We start from the raw sequence: 21,738 nt of genomic DNA on the forward strand, positions 1-21,738 counted from the left end.
CTGACACTTCTCATGGACACTAGACACTTTCTCAAAGCCACCTCAGAATAAAAAATGTAGGAAATGTGGAACATACTAGACACTAACAAACTGGTTATTATGGTAGTTGGTGTAGGGGGACATTTATCAATGTTTGCTTTGGCAAGCAAGTTCTGAAGTCATTTTTTTTTTTTTGCTTTAGTTTTGCTTATGTGCTACATATTTATCATCTTCTCGCAGGGGTTGATAAATTTGGAGCACAAGTCGCAGCTGAGGCTTTTGTGAGACTTTTTTGCATCTTTTTATATTTGCTCACATACAGGAGTTTTGTACTCCAGGTCAGACCTGAAGCAGATTTGTAACTTTTTGTAAGTGGTTTGTGACTTTTTTTTGCCTACGTGCGACTTTCGCACATCATAAATTCGTGACCACTGCAAAGTGAAAACTGAAATTTGCTTAGTTAAACAACAAAGGCGCACGTGTGACTTTTTATGCTTCCGGCGTAAGCAAAAAAAAAAAAAAGGCTCTAAATACCTTGATAAATGTCCCCCATAGTGGCTAAGATTTGTGATTAACTAAACAAAAATAAAGCCTAGTGCTTTTTGACAGATTTAACATTAAATTGTGAAAAAATAGATTTTCTAAATAACTTGATATTGTTAAATCTCCAATGTGTCTTCTTGTCAATGCAGATTCAATGCAGACTCAACAAGGAAATTTCATTTGTAGCACAGAATTTTTACTCTGAGACTGATAACACATTTTGTAAAGAATAAAACTTACCACAAGTTTCATTTCTCCAATTATTTATAAAAATGCCATTTTCAGCACATGCCAATGCATAATTTGCCAGTGCAGTACACAAGCCTGCTTCAACATCTTCACTTATACAAGTTAAACTTACACATCTCTACAGAAAAAAAAGTCATATTAATGTAAATACATAACATTTATATAAAAAGGTGAATTGTTTAAATTTTATTTAAGGATATGTCCAAAATAGAATATTGATGCATAGATTTAAAAAAATTAATAGTTGTTTTATGACATCATACCTAGGGTACTACATTTTTTAACCACACAAGCCTTACTGTGATTTTCCTTTAAAGGGGTACGCTGATTTAATTTTTTTCTTCAATTTAATGGTGCCAAAAAGTTAAACAGATTTGTAAATTACTTCTATTAAAAAATCTGAATCCTTCCAGTACTTATCAGCTGCTTTATACTACAGAGGAAGTTGAGTTTCTGTCTGACCACAGTGCTCTCTGCTGACACCTCTGTCTGTTTGATGAACTGTCCAGAGCAGGAGAGGTTTGCCATGGGCATTTTCTCATACTCTGGACAGTTCCTGACACAGACAGAGGTGTCAGCAGAGAGCACTGGGTCAGACAGAAAAGAAAAACTCAATGTCCTCTGTAGTATACAGCAGTTGCTAAGTACTAGAAGGCTTAAAACATTTTAAGAAGTATTTTACAGATCTGTTTAACTTTCTGGAGCCAGTTGATATAAAAAATAAAAAAAATAGTTTTCCACCGGAGTACCCCTTTAAGCTAATAATACTTATACATTTATTTAAAGAGATTTTCTAGTTTGGAAGATCTTATTTTAGAATTTAAAATAAGAGTTAGTAGTGTGTGACATGTTCAGAACCCACATATACTATACAAAGTAGAAAGCAGCTATGTTACATCCTTATAGTACAAATAAATGGGTGACAGGGATATTGAACATTTAGGGTACGTTCACACTGCACAATCTCCACTCACGAACAATGATTCAGTCAGATGGCTGCCTACGAAAATACTTCAGTGGTAGGACCGTGCAGCACTGCGCTCTCACCATTGACTGCTATATAGTGTTCGCGGAATTCCACGCAAAGAGTGAATTCTTTCCCACTGATGTTAATGTTCACTGGAACATCTTGGTAGCAGGTTTCTACTTTGCTGGTTTGTATAATTTGTTCATTTTTTGTGTGCCTTTTTTGCTGGTTTGACTGTTTAACCTCACAGTGTTTACAAGTAACGTTTTATGAGCCCACTTAATATTGCTGTTCATTCATTACCACATTTATCTGCTTTAGTTGGTTCAATTGTATTTTCATAATGAGGTACCGTATATACTCGAGTATAGGCCGAGTTTTTCAGCACGATTTTTCGTGCTGAAAACACCCCCCTCGGCTTATACTCGAGTGAACTCCCCCACCCGCAGTGGTCTTCAACCTGCGGACCTCCAGAGGTTTCAAAACTACAACTCCCAGCAAGCCCGGGCAGCCATCGGCTGTCCGGGCTTGCTGGGAGTTGTAGTTTTGAAACCTCCGGAGGTCCGCAGGTTGAAGACCACTGCGGCCTTCAACATCATCCAGCCCCCTCTCACCCCCTTTAGTTCTGAGTACTCACCTCCGCTCGGCGCTGGTCCGGTCCTGCAGGGCTGTCCGGTAAGGAGGTGGTCCGGTGAGGAGGTGGTCCGGGCTGCTATCTTCACCGGGGAGGCCTCTTCTAAGCGCTTCGGGCCCGGCCTCAGAATAGTCACGTTGCCTTGACAACGACGCAGATACGTCGCTGTCAAGGCAACGGCTCTATTCCGGGCCGGAAGCGCGGAGAAGAGGCGCCCCCGGTGAAGATAGCAGCCCGGACCACCTCCTCACCGGACCACCTCCTTACCGGACAGCCCTGCAGGACCGGACCAGCGCCGAGCGGAGGTGAGTACTCAGAACTAAAGGGGGTGAGAGGGGGCTGGATGATGTTGAAGGCCGCAGTGGTCTTCAACCTGCGGACCTCCGGAGGTTTCAAAACTACAACTCCCAGCAAGCCCGGACAGCCGATGGCTGCCCGGGCTTGCTGGGAGTTGTAGTTTTGAAACCTCTGGAGGTCCGCATGTTGAAGGCCGCAGTGGTCTTCAACCTGCGGACCTCCGGAGGTTTCAAAACTACAACTCCCAGCAAGCCCGGACAGCCGATGGCTGCCCGGGCTTGCTGGGAGTTGTAGTTTTGAAACCTCTGGAGGTCCGCATGTTGAAGGCCGCAGTGGTCTTCAACCTGCGGACCTCCGGAGGTTTCAAAACTACAACTCCCAGCAAGCCCGGACAGCCGATGGCTGCCCGGGCTTGCTGGGAGTTGTAGTTTTGAAACCTCTGGAGGTCCGCAGGTTGAAGACCACTGAGGGCGAATGATGAGAAGAGGATGATGAAGGGGGGGTGGGTGTGGGGATGATGAAGGGGGTGGGGATGATGAAGGGGGGGGGGTGTGGGATGATTACAAGGGGATGATGAAGGGGGGATGTGTGGGATGATAAGGGGATGTGTGGGATGATGACAAGGGGATGATGAAGGGGGGATGTGTGGGATGATGACAAGGGGATGATGAAGGGGGGATGTGTGGGATAAGGGGATGTGTGGGATGATGACAAGGGGATGATGAAGGGGGGATGTGTGGGATAAGGGGATGTGTGGGATGATGACAAGGGGATGATGAAGGGGGGATGTGTGGGATGATGACAAGGGGATGATGAAGGGGGGATGTGTGGGATGATAAGGGGATGTGTGGGATGATGACAAGGGGATGATGAAGGGGGGATGTGTGGGATGATGACAAGGGGATGATGAGGATGTTAATGACGGGTCTGGATGATGACAGGGGGGGATGAGGTATTTCCCACCCTAGGCTTATACTCGAGTCAATAACTTTTCCTGGGATTTTGGGTTGAAATTAGGGGTCTCGGCTTATACTCGGGTCGGCTTATACTCGAGTATATACGGTATATGTATTAACACTGCCATTATTGCACCAGGCCCTTTTTTTTTTTTTTTTTTTTTTACTAAATTATAGCAATACCAGCTTGTACCTACTATCAACTATTGCATTATAGAGCTGGTATACTACATTGTGTATAAATTCTCGCCAGTCCACATTGTTTTAACTATGACCTGTGTGGATATGTATTTTAAGGGGGGGTTCTAATCATGTTGTGAATTTTTCAATAAAGATTTATTCTTATTATTACATTGGTGATTGTTTATCGCATTAATTGACATTTTTTATAGGATATATATTGAACACTTTGGCCAGATTACAGATGATCAATATTAGTTCCATAGGTGGAAGTTAGGTTATTGCCTGGGGATTCATCTTACAAGAAAAGATTGTTCAAACCCAGGTTAACTATTAGGGATGAGTGAATCAAATCTGACAAATCTGAATTTGTTACGAATTTCAGGGAAAATTCTATCGTGCGAATCGCTTCATTAACTCCATTTAGTGCAGTCCAGGCTCCAAGGCATCTAAAATGGCGGATCCACATGTGAGGACATTGGGCAAGTAATCCTGGGAAGGTGGGAACAAGGGTAGGCGGGATGACCCTGAATCACATGCAGCCTATCAGCAGCCAACCACCCCTGTGATGTCATAGCCCTATATAATCTGCAGCCATCTTGGGGCCAGTCATTTCAGGCTTTTATTGCAGAGAAATAGAGAGTGACAGACAGTGCTGTGTGTTGCACAGAAAAGCATTTTTCCAGCAGCGATTCCCCTCCCAGTCACTACAGCATTCTATTACAGAGAGGGACAGAGAGCAGTGTGTTGCACAGTGTGTTTCACAGAACAGCAGTGATCCCCCTCAAGCCTAAATCCTGTCTAGAAGCACTGATAGGGAAGGGAGTGAGATTGAGAGAGAAAGTTTAATATTGGGTGAAGTACACAACAACTGTGTGCTGCAGCACTGGTGTGTACTGCTGGTGTTGTACACAAATACTGTTTTAAGCGTACTGGAGTGCATTGTCTTCCGCTTATAAGTGCATACCACATATGTACATTTAAGTGGTGTACTATTTTGTTCCTTTCAAAGTCTTAAGGGCCTAGATACGGTGAAAGGCCAGGCAAAAGTACACACTGGCTGGTGTTGTACACAAATACTGTTTTAAGCATACTGGAGTGCATTGTTCTCCCCTCATAAGTGCATACCATATATGTACATCTAACTGGTGTACTATTTTGTTCCTGTTAAAATTTTAAGGGCCTAGATACTGTGAAAGGCCAGCCAAAAGTACATACCTGCTGGTGTTGTAGACAAATACTGTTTTAAGCGTACTAAAGCGTATTGTCCTCCCCTCATAAGTGCATACCACATACCTACATCTAAGTGGTGTACTATTTTTTTCCTGTTAAAGTCTTAATGGCCTAGATACTGTGAAAGGCCAGCCAAAAGTACACATAGGCTACTGTTGTACACAAATACTGTTTTAAGCGTAATGGAGCGTATTGTACTCCCCTCATATATGCACTAAGCATGTCAGGCAGAGAAGTGCCAGGACGTGCACAGAGAGAGTGGCAGAGGCCTAAATTCATCAGGCAGAGGTCGCAGCAGACTAGATACGAGTGGCAGCAGGAGTCGCAGTGAGAGGCCTGAGCTCCGATATCCGCTAGCGGTTGTCTCTCGACCAGCAACCCATCTGCCGCCATCGATTGGTTAACACGGTCATCCACTTCATCACAAGTGACACCTGACACCCCCAGTCAACAGTTGGTGGGTTCCTCAGACACAACCCTCAGTTGGCTTGGCCCGGGAGCAGTCCCTGTTCTCCCATTGCCTCTGTCCTATGCTGTTCCCTCCCCCAAAAAAGTATCTTATGCTGTGGGTGCAGCTCCACTATTTAATGAGGACGATCTAAAGGACAGTCAGCAGCTACTGCCCAGCCAAGAAGTGGAGGAGACATCTGCCGCTTCCTCCGCTAGGTGGGCAAGTAGTAATAAGGAGCGTGGCGTGGGAGGTGGTGTTGCGAATGTTCAGGCTCCTGAAGCAGACACTGTTGAGGACCTGAGGAGGACATCAGTGACGTGCAGACACAACTCGATGATGATGAAGCCGATCGCACCTGGGAGCCGGGTGCAGTTTTTCATCAAGCATTAACATGGCCACATACAAGATGTGTCGGTAGAAGGTGAAGCATGGCCAGGGTCCCAATTTTGGCACCACGGCCCTGCGTCAACATATGCAGCATCACCATAAAGCGGCCTGGGTGAACCGTGGCTCAGATGTGGTGGTCAAACCTGCTGCATCACCCAGTGGCACACCGCTCCCTGTTCCAGCCAACCAAGGCTCCACCACCTCAGCCAAAGGTAGCTGTGTGTCATACCCATCTTCTGTCGCTCCAGATGCTCCTGCTCGTCCTACTTCCAGTCAGTCATTCCGCCAGCAATCCATCGTTGAAGCCATGTCCAAGAGACAGCAGTATGCGCCCACTCATCCAACGGCGCAGATGTGAATGTGCTCCTGTCCAAGTTGCTGGTGCTGCAATCCCTCCCTTTTCAAGTGGTGGACTGTGCACCTTTCAGAGAATTGATGGCCTGTGTCGAGCCGAGGTGGAGAGTCCCGAGCCGTAATTTCTTTGCAAAGAAGGCAGTACCAGCCCTGCACAATTTTGTGGAACAGAAGGTGGGCCAGTCCTTGAGTCTGTTGGTGTGTACGGCAGCGCCGACGTGTGGAGCTGTAACTATGGTCAGGGACAATACATGTACTTTACAGCCCACTGGGTGAATGTGGTTCCTGCACAACCAAAACAGCAACTTTGACAGGTCTTGCCACTTCCACCTCCACGCTCTCAGGCTGTTGGTCCTGTGACAGTGTGCGACTCAGCCTCCTCATCCTCCACCGTGTCCTCCAGCCAGGATTTCCACCCACCAATGCCTGATGCATCAGAGTAGATTGACCATTGACCATGGTGCTGCACCAAAACTTCACAAATATGGATAGTGCTAAACATATTTAAGGCACTGTTCTCTAGTTACAGACATTCCTCAGCATCAGACCACAAATAAGTTTTGAGGATATGCATTACGTAAAACTTAAAGGGGTATTCCGGGCAAAAACATTTTATCCCCTATCGAAAGGATAGGGGGTAAGCTGTCTGATTGCGGGGGGCCCGCTGCTAGCATTCCCTGCAGCACCCGCATTCTATGAGGGAGTTGCTTCTCCATTTTCGTAAACCTCCACGTTTCCAGGACTGGGGGCGTGACGTCATGCCACGCCCTCTCCATTCATGTCTATGGTTTCCCAACTGGAGACGCAGCTCCCACTTAGAATGCGGGTGCTGCAGGGAGATTGCGGCGGGTCCCCCGCGATCAGACATCTTATGCCCTATCTTTTGGATAGGGATAAAATGTTTTTACCCGGAATGCCCCTTTAACTTTTAATAATATACTTAGGATAAAATATATGTACCCGATTTTTTTTTTTTTAATCAAATAAAAGGAAAGGTGGGCAAAAAACACCATGTGCCACCTATATCACCAAGTATTGATGTGATGCAAAGACCTCTAAAAGGTGGAAGGGAACACCATATGGTCCATTGTAACCGATGGGGGTAAAAACTTCCCCTACTCTCACATTATTAATTCCCTTCTTGGCAAGTGTTACTCGCCCTTAAAAGGGCGGCCCCACACAGGAACCTCTCTCTATTTCCCCCTACAAGCACTGCCATTTCCCAGGGTTTTTAGGTGTAAATAGAGAGAGTTTCCAGTATGGGGCCGCCTTTTTTAGGGTGAGTAACAATTGCCAAAAAGGGAATTAATAGGGCGAAAGTAGTGCCTTCCAGGGTAAGTTTTGACACCCACTGGTTACAATGGACCATACGTTGTTCCCTTCCACCATTTAGAGTTCTTTGCATCACATCAATACTTGGTGGTGTAGGTGGTGCATGGTGTTTATTGCACACCTTTCCTTTTGTTTGATTTAAAAAAACAAAAAATTTGGGTCCATATATTTTATCCTAAGCATATTATTAAAAGTTAAGTTTTACGTAAAGCATATGCTCAATACTTACTTGTGCACCTAACACTTTTACAAAAGAGACCATTTTCTTCTGCCTGCCTCAGCTACTATTCTGATACTGCCACCCGCCTGATGCCACACATCTGATGCCAAGTTCCCCTTTTTTCACCCACCTTCATCACTGGGTACTGGTATTGCCACCCACTGCACCACTCTGTCACCGGGTCACTTTCAGGACTCCTGATGCTGCTGCCACCTCCAGGCTGTCTCATCCTGCCACCATATGTTCTCCTCATTTTGATGCCAGCTCCAGGCTGTCTCATTCTGCCACCATATGTTCACCTGCTGATGCCAGCTCCAAGCTGTCTTATACTGCCATCATATGTTCTCCTCATGATGCTGCCCCCTCCAGGCTGTGTCATTCAGACACTATATGGTCTAATCATGCTTCCGCCACCTCCAGGCTGTGTCATTCAGCCACTATATGATCTCCCCATGCTGCCGCCAACTCCAGGCTGTGTCATTCAGCCACTGTATGTTCTTCTCATGCTACCGCCACCTCCGTGCTGTGTCATTAAGCCACTATATGGTCTCCCCATGCTGCCGCCAACTACAGGCTGTGTCATTCAGCCACTGTATGTTCTCCTCATGCTACCGCCACCTCCTCGCTGTGTCATTCAGCCACTATATGGTCTCCTCATGCTGCTGCCACCTCCATGCTGTGTCATTCAGCCACTATATGTTCTCCTCATGCTTCCACCACCTCCAGGCTGTGTCAGTCAGCCACTATATGTTCTCCTCATGCTGCCGCAAACTCCAGGCTGTGTCATTTAGCCACTATATGCTACCGCCAACTCCAGGCTGTGTCATTCAGCCACTATATGTTCTCCTCATGCTGCCGCCCCCTCCACGCTGTGTCATTCAGCCAATATATGGTCTCCTCATACTGATGCCACCTCCAGGCTCTGTCATTGTGATGCTCTGCGACAGTGATTCTAATAATGATGCCTCTGATCTGCATGTCATGCTGAATAACATTATTATTTCACTAACCCAGCACACACCCTATGCGTGTTACAGCAAGGTAAAGTGTTCTACACCCCTATTGAGGCTCTCTGTAGGCCAGAAATAGCCATTTTTAATAGTGATTTGCCGCGTATATATTCGGACCGAAACACTTTTTGGGGAAAATTCTGCGAATTGGCTGAATCAAATTTTTCAAAAATTCACTCATCTCTAATGACTATGGAAAATGAAACCAATTTATTATTATAGATCTGTGTAGCAGAAGGAACCAATATTAATGTCACTATTGTTACCATTATATTTATTTATATATTTATTATTTAGAAACATTTTGATGTAAGTAATGAAATAGATAAACAGTAAAACACATCTCATGAAAAATAAATTACCTCATAGTAAATTCTGTAATCCACATCGAAATGACAAGTAGCAAAAGGTCCATTAGGATCTTTCAGCTGAGAACAATGCTCTTGGGCGAACATTTCTAGGGGGAAAAAAAGATAACTATATTGGTGGAATAATTTTTTACTTAGGCTTCTTTCACACAGCCATCAGGGGACCCCGAGGAAATAGCAGGAAAAAAATTACTGCTTGTGACATCTTTTTCTCCTGCTATTTGCTCGACGTCACGATGACAATGAATAATACAATACCTGGAAAATCTTTAGATCTGTTCACTTTTTTTTACATTGTGTTATTTTGTGTGCTAAAATTACATTAACATTTTCCCAATAAATCTGCCCTCAATACTATATCATGTCAAAATTTAAATAGAATTTTAAAAATGTGTGCTAATTTAGTGAAAAGAAAAAATAAATATTGCAGTGACCTAAGTATTCAGATCCTATACTCATTACTTAAGTAAATCACCTTTGGCAGAGATTTCAGCCTCCAATCTTTTTGAGTATAATGCCCCAAGGTTTGCACACCTGGATTTCCTGCCATTGTTCTCTGCAGATCCTCTCAAGCTCTGTCAGGTTGGATGGGGACCGTCAATGGACAGCCATTTTCAGGTTTCTCCAGAGATGTTTGATTGGGTTGAAGTCAGGGATCTGGCTGGGCCACTCAAAGACATTCACAGAATTGTCCATAAACCATTACCGTGTTGTCTCAGCTGTTGCAAGGTAAACCTTTGGCCCAGTCTGAGGTACAGAGCACTTGGATCTGGTTTTCAACAAGAATAATGGCCGTGATTTACTATTGTAAACCAGTCTTGTTTTGTCGGGTTGTGCACCAAAATGTGTTGCATTGCGTCACAAATTATGGCTGCACCAGAATTCAAAAGACCCGACCAACACTAAATTTTACTTAGAAAACCCCAAAAAGGGCAGGGTTGTCAGGGAAAGGGGGCGTGGATGCCGACAGGGGGGGTGTTCCTGACATTTTCAAAAAATCCCAATATAATTACTAATATATCCACAGAAAATGTGGTGGATTTTAAGCTCTGGAACAGCTGAGAGGACAGCAGGAGGTGTCTTACCTTCTACCCAGCTGTCCAATCGGCGTTTGATTGCTCCAAGCCTGAAATCCAGGCTTGAGCAATGAAGCGCAGAAAACACTGATTAATGCATTCCTAATGCAATGCATTGAACAGTGCCTGCAATCAGTATTTGCAATGTTACAGCCCCTAGTGGAGGCTATAACACTGCATAAAAAAAAGTTGAAAAAAAAAAAGTTGAAAAAAAAAAAGTTAATACATGTGATTTAACCCCTTCCCCAATAAAAATCTGAATCCCCCCTCCTTTTCCCATTTAAAAAAAAGTGTGTGTAAACAAAAGTAAAAACAAACATATGTGGTATTGCCGCGTGCGTAAATGTTCGAACCACAAAAATGTATCATTAATTAAACCGCATGGTCAATGGCATACGCGTAAAAAATTTCCAAAGTCCAAAATAGCGTATTTTAGGTCACTTTTTATACCATAAGAAAATTCATAAATAGTGATCAAAAAGTCTGCTCAGAACAAAAATGGTACCGATAAAAACTTCAGATCATGGCGCAAAAAATGAGTCATCTTACTGCCCCGTTTCTGGAAAAATAAAAAAGTTATAGGGGTCAGAAGATGACAATTTTAAACGTATTAATTTTCGTGCATGTAGTTATGATTTTTTCCAGAACTACGACAAAATCAAATCTATATAAGTAGGATATCATTTTAATCATATGGACCTACAGAATAAAAATAAGGTGTCATTTTGACCGAAAAATTTACTGCATAGAAATGAAAGCCCCCAGAGGTTACACAATGGCATTTTTTCTTCAATTTTGTTGCACAATTAATTTTTTTTCCCGGTTTCGCCGTAGATTTTTGGGTAAAATTACTGATGTCCTTACAAAGTAGAATTGGTGGTGCAAAAAATAAGCCATCATATGGAATTTTATGTGCAAAATGGGAAGAGTTATGATTTGTAAGGTGTTGTAAGGAGGAAAAAAGGAGGAAAAAACGAAGGAGGAAAAAACGAAAGTGCAAAAACTGAAAAACCCTTGGTCCTTAAGGGGTTAATTATTTTATGATGTTGCCACATGAAAGCTTAAAGGAGTATTCCAGTGCAAAATAACTTATCGACTATCCAAAGGAATATCCAAAGGAATCTCCTGAACGGGGCCCCGGCAGTCTGCAGGAAGTGAAGTTTCATCCCTTGCAGAAAGCTGCGGCAGACACGCCCCCTCCATGTATCTCTATGAGGTACATGGAGGGGGCGTGTCGACCGCCGCGTCATGCGGGGACAGAACGCCCCCTTTCCAGAATACTGCTGCGGCCCCGTCCAGGAGATCCCAGGGGGGCCCCAGCGCTCGGACCCCCTGCGATCTATAACTTATAAGTTATATTGCACTACAGATGTCCTTTAATGGGGTTGTATCACAAAAGCTAAATAGGTCTAAACTGATGCATTATGTGAATTTAAACATATTTCCAATGAACAAGCATTTCTAAAAAAAAAAAAAAATGCCCTGTTTGAGAGATTCAAACTTACTAATATACAATGGGCCTGCTTTGTTTTGATAACCTGATGCCCTTGTGTACAACCCATTAAGACATGTTCAGCTAAACTGCAGTCTTCTGAAGGTACTGGCAGTTGAGCTCCACTATGCATGTAAGAAAGGGGGATGTGGGAAAGTGTTTGCTCTGTTGCCTGGCAAGAGCAGGGTCACAGATCAGAAACCAGGAAGTGAATAGATCCATGTGGGATAAAGACTGTACAGTGATGTAAGTTACTTTACTTAAAAACAGCACATTCTTCCTTTACATATATGCTCATTTACATATACACGTATGTGGCCATATCTGTTTTTAACAACTTGAGTCAACCACTTCAGGGCTCACATTTCCATATAACATTTTGCAATGCATATAAATAAAAATAAATGAAAAAAAAGCAAATTATACTGTAATCTCACAATATGTATATTATCTGCTAATGTTTATGCTGTATTTCTTTTGTTTACCATTATCTAAGCTGATGCAAGTTGGTGGATCTAGTTTTGGGCAAGATGCTATCGTCCATGACCTGAAAAAGGCTTCTGGTAAAGACTCCAATATGTTTTGATTTGACATGAAGTCATCATCTCCTTTATTATTGTATGAACCACAGAGACCTTAAAAGACAAAGTATAAAAACATGTATAACACTATATAGAAAGTTAACTATACAATACAGTTGTACTGTTTTGAAGCTGTGCTTGAGGCACTAAACTTAGTCAATACTAAGTGAAACATGTATCCTGGAAGAAAGAAACTATAATGTGAATTCAGAATTACATTTTTTTTTTTTTTTTACAATGGTGAACAGAATTTAATTGAGCCGCTAATCTATTAGATACTAAAATATACACTGGGGCAAAAAATGTATTTAGTCAGCCACCAATTTTGCAAGTTCTCTCACTTAAATAAATGACAGAGGCCTGCAATTTTTTCATAGGTATACCTCAACTATGAGAGACATAATAAGAGAAAAAAATCCATAAAATCACATTGTCTGGGTTTTAAATAATTTATTTGCAAATTATTGTGGAAAATGAGTATTTGGTCACCTACAAACAAGCAAGATTTCTGGCTCTCACAGACCTGTAACTTCTTCTTTTAGAGTCTCCTCTGTCCTCCACTTGTTACCTGTATTAATGGCACCTGTTTGAACTTGTTATTAGTATAAAAGACACCTGTCCACAACCTCAAACAGTCACACTCCAAACTCCACTATGGTCAAGACCAAAGAGTTGTCGAAGGACACCAGAAACAAAATTGTAGACCTGCACCAGGCTGGGAAGACTGAATATGCAATAGGCAAGCAGCTTGGTGTGAAGAAACCAAGTGTGTGAGCAATTATTAGAAAATGGAAGACATACAAGACCACTAATAATCTCCCTCGATCTGGGGCTCAACACAAGATCGCACCCTGTGGTGTCAAAATGATCACAAGAACGGTGAGCAAAAATCCCAGAACCCCACTAGGGGATCTAGTGAATGACCTGCAGAGAGCTGGGACCAAAGTAACATAGGCTACCATCAGTAACACACTACGCCGCCAGGGGCTAAAATTATTTAGTGCAGGACGTGTCCCCCTGCTTAAGGCAGTACATGTCTGGGCCCATCTGAAGTTTGCTAGAGAGCATTTGGATGATCTAGAAGAGGATCGGGAGAATGTTATATGGTCGGATGAAACCAAAGTAGAACTTTTTGGTAAATACTCAACTCGTCATGTTTGGAGGCGAAAGAATGCTGAGTTGTATCCAAAGAACACCATAACTACTGTGAAGCATGGGGTTGGAATCATCATGCTTTGGGGCTGTTATTCTGCTAAGGGACCAGGAAGACTGATCCATGTAAAGGAAATAATGAATAGGGCCATATATAGTGAGATTTTGAGTGAAAACCTCCTTCCATCATCAAGGGCATTGAAGAAGAAACGTGGCTGGGTCTTTCAACATGACGATGATCTTAAACACACTGCCAAAGCAACAAAGCGAGTGGCTTCGTAAGAAGCATTTCAAGCTCCTGGAGTGGCCTAGCCAGTCTCCAGATCTCAACCCCATAGAAAATCTTTGGAGGGAGTTGAAAGTCCGTGTTACCCAGTGACAGCCCCAAAACATCACTCAGCTCTGGGGGAATGTGCCAAAATACCAGCAGCAGTGTGTGAAACCCTTGTAAAGACTTAGAGAAAACTTTTGACCTCTGTCATTGCCAACAAAGGGTATATAAAAAAACAAAAATCAGACAATGTGATTTTATTGATTTTGTTTTCTCATTATGTCTCTCATAGTTGAGGTATACCTATGATGAAAATTACAGGCCTCTTTAATCTTTTTAAGTGTGAGAACTTGCACAATTGGTGGCTGACTAAATACTTTTTTGCCCCACTGTAGTTAACTTCTTAACAACAGAAAGACATCTGGTGTTATGAATAGAAGGAATCATCATACTATTCTGTTGCTTCCTGTATATCACTTAGTTTGCAGCAGTTGCTATGCCACTGTCCAGAGGAGAATTAATTTAAATGAGCTGGCCAGTGTCAGAAAATGACTTCAGTCGGCTCATTTTTGCACCGTATACGGTTTTGTTGCCGGTCTGAAAGCTGTGGTCTGCCGCGGTTTTCAGCCTGGCAATAAAGTTTATATGGTGCAAAAATGAGTGTAAATGCACCCTTACAGATGAAGTATCCATCTATATCCCCTGGCCTTGACTCCTCTGTTGTTTACAGACCTGGGCAACTTTAAAGGGGTGTTCCTGATAAGCTTCTGTTTAACTACTTCTACACCAGTACAGTTTCCCCCGTTCTTGATCAGCCATATTTTAATTACTTTTTGTTTCTTTTTCTCTGATACATTGGGCTTTTGTTTTACATATGTTAGAAACATTACAATTTTACTATTACAATCATTTGCTTGATTGCCTGATCAGACTCTGCCAGGTTCCATAGTATAGCTTTACCCACCTACATTCCAGTGTCACCAGTTAATTTAAATAACCGGCATCAGAGATAGCTCTAATGTCAGTTACTGGTTGTGGCTGCCAAAAGCAACAGACAGCAGCCAAATATAGACATAGCTTGGCTTCTGAGTCTGCACTATGCATTTTTAATGCCGGAATTTCTAATGTTTTGTAGTGGTTTGCAGTTTTTTTTTTTTTACATATTATGATGTTGTATATATGCCTGAAGCAGTCCACTGGCTATTCACTAGTGTGTTCTGTCCGGGTAGACAGCATAACCTTGCACATACCAGGTTAACCGAATGCTAACTTCCACCATGATGTCACCAGTTTATTGTTGTTGCAATTATACAATTCAATATATTACCTCTTGTGTTTTCAAATCCAGTATTTGGGACTGAGATATATAATTGCATTGTAGGCTTGAGTTGCAATAACATTTCTAAACCATTTTTCATCTTAATGTTAAGATGGTCGTCGATTCGAATGATGTTCATTTGATCTGAACAGAAATAAAAGCTGTTATTTATGTTTGATACACAAAGCACACATATATAATATTTCTGTATTATGATTTTAAGTACCTGATTTGTGGTGATTTTGATCTTTAATGTCACTATTAGATATCACACCATCTTTCCGAATCACAAATTTATTTTCTACCTTTCCCTTAAGTTGAAAAACAAAAACAATTATTTATTTAAAGATCGTAATGGTGTCTTTGTGAAATATATGAAATGCAAAAGCTAAAATGTAATAGCTCAGCCTTGTTTGCCTTTTTTAAGTTATGGACGCCTCTGAAAAGCATTATTTTATTCTTCTGGCTTTGTATTTATTATAGTGCCAAAACATTCTCTCCACAGGTCTTTATTTACAAATTTGCCTGCAAACTGCCTTTTGTGTGCCATCCTCCCTATATACAGCCCTCTGCCCTCTAAGGAATCCCTCCCCCCCCCTCCATCCACAATGTAAGCTGGTGTGTAGCTCCATCTGATATGATATTTGCAAAACCCACTGTTTTTTGTTTTGTTTTTATAAGCAGTTGCAGTTATTATGTCAAACAGGTTTAACATATACATTTTTAAAAGCCTAACACTGGTAGAATATCTACATCAACTATGAAAAGGCATGGATTTGTTAAAATATTAGCCCTATTTCCTGCTATTTCACGCACCTTCATCACTGTTTACCAAATATAATAAATGTTGGCCAATATGTACAGAAATGTTTTCCTTATAATTAAGTGTAGGTAGGGTACTGGAGAAGCGAGGAGCCAACTATTTCTGGGTAACAAACTGTGTTAATTAAAAAAACTTAAAGAGAATAAATGGAGAATTGACTCCTGTTAAAATGTAGGTCCCCTGCTCAACCCAATATACAGTAAGCCAGCAATGCTTTATGCTTTTCTGGTCCAGGAACTCAGAAAACTTGCAGGGCTAGGAAATGTGTGCCTGGCTCCGGAAGTCTTCAAGTGTATCCTTGCCTTTATTTGACATTCATCTTACAAGACACACTAATATTGGAGTTCTGTGGGATTCTCTAAGGCAAGTTTTTTTTATTTGGCATTATTTTTTGGAAAACTGCCACTGCAGTTTTTGAGCCAAAGCAAGAAGTGTATTCAAAAGGAATAGTAAACCTAAAGGAATGAGTTTTTTTCATTTTCCTTCCTTCTGACTTTAGCTCAAAAACTGCAGTGGCAGTTTTCCAAATTTGGCCAGAAAAAAAACAGTGTGGATACCTAGCCTAACAGTGGCTTAGTCTGCCCGGCCTTAAAGAAGTAACCAGCACCAGGCTCAGCAAGTCATTCAGGCTGGCAATGTACGGTATATTAAAGAAACACAAAGAATTGAAAATACAAATAAATACATAAAAAACTGGTTAAATATTATTTAAACTGTTTACAATTATGCCACAACAATTACAGTACAAGTATTGTTGTAGCACTTACTAAATGACACATAATACATGTAACTGATTGTTTTATTTGATAATTTAGCTGAATACATAAGAAGATATGGGAGATCCACCACTACCATATATTAGCCAGATGTATCAAACACTGTGATCCTCACAATTGATAACATTTTTATGAAAAACTATACATATGATTATAAATTTTATCATCTTATAAATTCTGAGTTTGTCATATTCAAAGTCAGTAAAATGTAAAAATCTGCTTCAAATTATAAAATTGTATGGTAAGGCAGAAATGTACAGTATGTCAAGCTTCTTCTCTCCCAATTGTGAATTAAACAACACTCTAGTGCATAGGAAAGTATTCATCTATGCATCACTGTGTTATTTACTAAAAAGAGCTGTTTTTATAAACCACAAAACTTTTAAGTAATGTAACTTACCCTATTAAGTACAAGAGTAATGCTATTTAGGGAACTTGTTGACTGAGCATTAACAGTCTGAATTATCTCACCAGATATAAGCCAGGTTTCATCCTGTTTAACACAAAAAAGTATTTGTAAATATATATATATATATATATATATATATATATATATATATATGATAAAACAGAAAATAATCCACACTAAGTTTGTGATCTACTAGGCAGGCCGCAAAATTAGAAATTAAAGAGGTTATCCAGCAATTTAAAAAAGCTTCTAATTTATTCCAAAAAAAGCACCATGTCTGTCCACAGGTTGTGCATGGTATTACAACTTGGCTCCATTCACTTCAGTGGATCAGAGCTGCAGAACCACACACAAACTGTGGACAAATGTTGTGCAGTTTTTAAAGAAATCAGTTTTGGTTTTCTAATGTTGGATAGCCCATTTAAAGGAGTACTCTAGTGAAAAATAAAAACGTATCCACTACCCGAAGTGGCACCTAACACGCCACCTCCATGTATCCCTTCCACTTCCGGTGGACTGCCGGGGTTCCGTAAATGAGATGAAAGGAGATATCCAGTGGTGGAAAACTTATCAGATGGCGGGGGGGGTCTGACCGCTGGGGCCCCCCGTGATCTCCTGTACAGGGCCCCCGGCAGCCCATGGGAAGGGGGCATGTTGACCACCGCACGCAGTGGTGGCTGACACGCCCCCTCAGTACAACTCTATGGCAGAGTCGGAGCGCTGTTTTCGGAAATCTCCGGCTCTGCCATAGCGATGTATTGAGGGGGTGTGTCGGCCACCGCTATCTGGCCAGTGAGCCGGGGCCCCATACAGAGAGATCGCGGGGGTGCCCCATTGGTCAGACCCTCCGCGATCTGAAACTTATCCCCTATCCTTAGTATAGGGGATACGTTTTTCACCACTGGACTACTCCTTTAAGGGGGCACCCAGTGGTCAGACACCCACCCACCCTGCCTGTGAACTATAACTTATCCACTATTCTTTGGATAGTGGATAAGTTTTTTTTTTCCCACTGGAGTACTCCTTTGGGCTTCCCATGCATGTAAGATAGGAGCCTACTGAAAAAGGCAATTTGTGCCATTTCGACCTGCTAACATTTAAAAAAGTTCACATTAACGTTAATGATGACTGACAACAAATGTGAGGCGAGTTCACCCAGCCTCTCACATTACCTCTTTTATATAGGGCAGCTTAGAATGATTAAAAAAAATTGCATATATGTAATTTAAAAACCACATTGCAATCTATTTTTCTACAGAGGCAGTTTTTTGAACAGTTCATAAAATTATTTCTTAAAGAAAATATTGTGCCACAAATTGCAGCCTAACAAAGTGCAGTGAGCCAGATGTGATCAATGCACCTACATGTGATATGATATATTCACAGTTGCCATATAGATTGTATTTCTTGCCATCAAAGGTAGTGACATAAAGACCCTCTTCAATCTTGCAGGTCCCAGGACATTTTTCTTCTGAACATTTCCATTCTCCACCCAAACATTGACTATGAAATAGATAAAACGTAAAATTTTAACTTAAATCTTTGCATTTTCATTTATTCCTCAACTCCTCCTAAGACACATAACTCATCTACACAGCCACATAAGGGATTGTTTTTTGAAGGACCAATTGTATTTTGTTATGAATGACATCCTTCATTTTGCCATAAAATAGACTTCTAAACAGAGAGAAAATGTTTTGTAGGAAAAGTTAAAACAAAAATTTTTATTTAGCTAATTTCTGGGGATGGGGGGGGGTTGTTTTTATGTCATTCACTGTGCGGTAGAAATACTATGTTATCTTTAATTGTCAGGTTGGTACAATTACAATAATACCCAATTTTTACATGTTAAGTTTTACTACTGAAAAACAATATTCTTTAAATTGCCATTACCCTCTATTAATACCCCTTTAAGAAGCTATGTTAGGGCTATTTTTTTGTACTGTGATCTGCAATTTATGGGGAAGGTGGGACTTCTTTCTACTAACCCCTTAAAGACTTGCCCTTATGATTTTTAGATGGGGAGGTGTAAAAAACGAACGCTTTCAATTTTCTACCTACAGACCCATATGAAGGCTTATTTTCTGCACCACCAATTGTACTTTGTAATGACATCAATCATTTCATCACAATAGTTTTGGGGGCTTCCGATTCTTCACAGAGGAATTTTTGGTAAAAATGACACCTTATCTTTATTCTGTAGGTCCATATGATTACAATGATACCCTAATTATATTGGTTTTCTTTTGTTTTACTTCTTAAACAAATTATAAATGAGCAAGGAAAATGAGCAAGTTTAAAAATATCCTCTTCTGACCACAACCATTCTTTTTTTATTTTGTCATATACAGGGATGTGTCTAAAATTTTGCGTTATGATCTGTAGTTATTATCGGTAATTTTTTTTGGATTTGATGGGACTTTTGGATCGTTTGTTATTCATTTTTTTAGGGTATACAAAGTAACAAAAAATACAGGACTTTGGTATTTTTTACGAATACGCCATTGACCGTGCGGTTTAATTAACAATATATTTTTATAATTCTGACATTTACGCACATGGCAATACCACATATGTTTATGTTTATTTTTGTATACATTTTCATTTATTTTTTAACCCCTTAAGGACTGAGCCCTTTTTCACCTTAAGGACTGAGCCCTTTTTTGCAATTCTGACCACTGTCACTTTAAGCATTAATAACTCTGGGATGCTTTTACCGATTGTTTTGATTCCAAGATTGTTTTTCGTGACATATTCTACTTTAACACAGTGGTAAATTTTCGTCGTTACTTGCATCCTTTCTTGGTGAAAAATCCCCAAATTTCAAGAAAATTTAGAAAATGTACCATTTTTCTAACTTTGAAACTCTCTGCTTGTAAAGAAAATGAATATTCCAAATAAATTATATATTGATTCACAAATACAATATGTCTACTTTATGTTGGCATCATAAAGTTAACATGTTTTTAGTTTTGAAGGGCTTCAAAGTTCAGCAGCAATTTTCCAATTTTTCACAAAATTTTCAAAATCAGAATTTTTCAGGGACCAGTTCAGTTTCGAAGTGGATTTGAGTGGTCTTCATATTAGAAATACCCCATAAATGACCCCATTATTAAAACTGCACCCCTCCAAGTATTCAAAATGACATTCAGTAAGTGTGTTAACCCTTTAGGTGTTTCACAGTAATAGCAGCAAGGTAAAGGAGAAAATTCAAAATCTTCATTTTTTTACACTCGCATGTCTTGTATACCCAGTTTTTCACATTTTACAAGGGGTAAAAGGAGAAAAAGCCCCCCAAAATTTGTAACCCAATTTCTCTCGAGTAAGGAAATACCTCATATGTGTATGTCAAGTGTTCAGCGGGCGCAGTAGAGGGCTCAGAAGGGAAGGAGCAACAATGGGATTTTGGAGAGTGAATTTTGTTGAAATGTTTTTTGGGGGGCATGTCACATTTAGGAAGCCCCTATGGTGCCAGAACAGCAGAAAACCCCACATGGCATACCATTTTGGAAACTACACCCCTCAAGGCACGTAACAAGGGGTCCAGTGAGCCTTAATACTCCACAGGTGTTTGACGACTTGTCGTTAAAGTTGGATGTGTAAATGAATTTTTATTTTTTTCACTAAAATGCTGGTTTTCCCCCAACTTTTTCATTTTTACGAGGGGTTATAGGAGAAAATGCCCACCCCCAAATTTGTAACCCCATTTCTTATGAGTATGGAAATGCCCCTTATATGGATGTAAAGTGTTCTGCGGGCGATCTACAGTGCTCAGAAGAGAAAGAGCGCCATTGAGCTTATGGCGAGAGAATTTGTTTGGAATGGAAGTCAGGGGCCATGTGCGTTTACAAAGCCCCCCGTGGTGTCAGAACAGTGGACCCCCCCACATGTGACCCTATTTTGGAAACTACACCCCTTACAGAATTTAATAAGGGGTGCAGTGCGTATTTACCCCCCACTGGCGTTTGACAGATCTTTGGAACAGTGGGCTGTGCAATGAAAAATTTTATTTTTCATTTTCACAGATCACTGTTCCAAAAATCTGTCAGACACCTGCGAGGTGCAAATGCTCACTGGACCCCTTATTACATTACGAGAGGGGTGTAGTTTACAAAATGGGGTCACATCTGAGTATTTATTGTTTTGCGTTTATGTCAGAACCGCTGTAAAATCAGCCACCCTTGTGCAAATCACCAATTTAGACCTCAAATGTACATGGCCTGCTCTCACTTCTGAGCCATGTTGTGCGCTCGCAGAGCACTTAACGCCACATATGGGGTAGTTCTGTACTCAGGAGAAATTGTGCTACAAATTTTGGGGGTCTTTTTTTCCTTTTACCGCTTGTGAAAATTAAAAGTATGGGGCAACACCAGCATGTTAGTGTAAAAAAAATGTTTTTTTACATTAACATGCTGGTGTAGACCCCAACGTTTCCTTTTCATATGGGGTAAAAGGAGAAAAAGCCCCCCAAAATTTGAAACACAATTTCTCCCGAGTACGGAGATACCCCATATGTGGCCCTAAACTCTTTCCTTGAAATATGACAGGGCTCCAAAGGGAGAGAGCGCCATGCACATTTCAGGACTAAATAGGGTATTTGAATCCGCCACAAAAATACCCTATGGCAGTGTTTCCCAAACAGGGTGTCTCCAGCTGTTGCAAAACTCCCAGCATGCCTTG

The 21,738-nt window shown here is 41.1% G+C and overlaps 1 protein-coding gene across 1 annotated transcript in view; it reads right to left on the minus strand.

The window, feature by feature from the left end:
- MUC19 (mucin 19, oligomeric) overlaps window positions 1-21,738 on the minus strand; it is a 199,886-nt gene that overhangs the window by 156,344 nt on the left and 21,804 nt on the right. The window contains exons 11-17 of the mRNA XM_056569863.1: window positions 18,423-18,561; window positions 17,050-17,142; window positions 15,277-15,361; window positions 15,060-15,194; window positions 12,214-12,363; window positions 9,155-9,249; window positions 763-889 (exon numbers count right to left, since the gene is read on the minus strand). Of these exons, the coding sequence (XP_056425838.1) occupies window positions 763-889; window positions 9,155-9,249; window positions 12,214-12,363; window positions 15,060-15,194; window positions 15,277-15,361; window positions 17,050-17,142; window positions 18,423-18,561 (824 nt within the window). The remainder of the gene's footprint in view (window positions 1-762; window positions 890-9,154; window positions 9,250-12,213; window positions 12,364-15,059; window positions 15,195-15,276; window positions 15,362-17,049; window positions 17,143-18,422; window positions 18,562-21,738) is intronic.

This window comes from Hyla sarda, chromosome 4 (assembly GCF_029499605.1).
Source record: "Hyla sarda isolate aHylSar1 chromosome 4, aHylSar1.hap1, whole genome shotgun sequence".
NCBI classification, from domain to species: Eukaryota; Metazoa; Chordata; class Amphibia; order Anura; family Hylidae; genus Hyla; species Hyla sarda.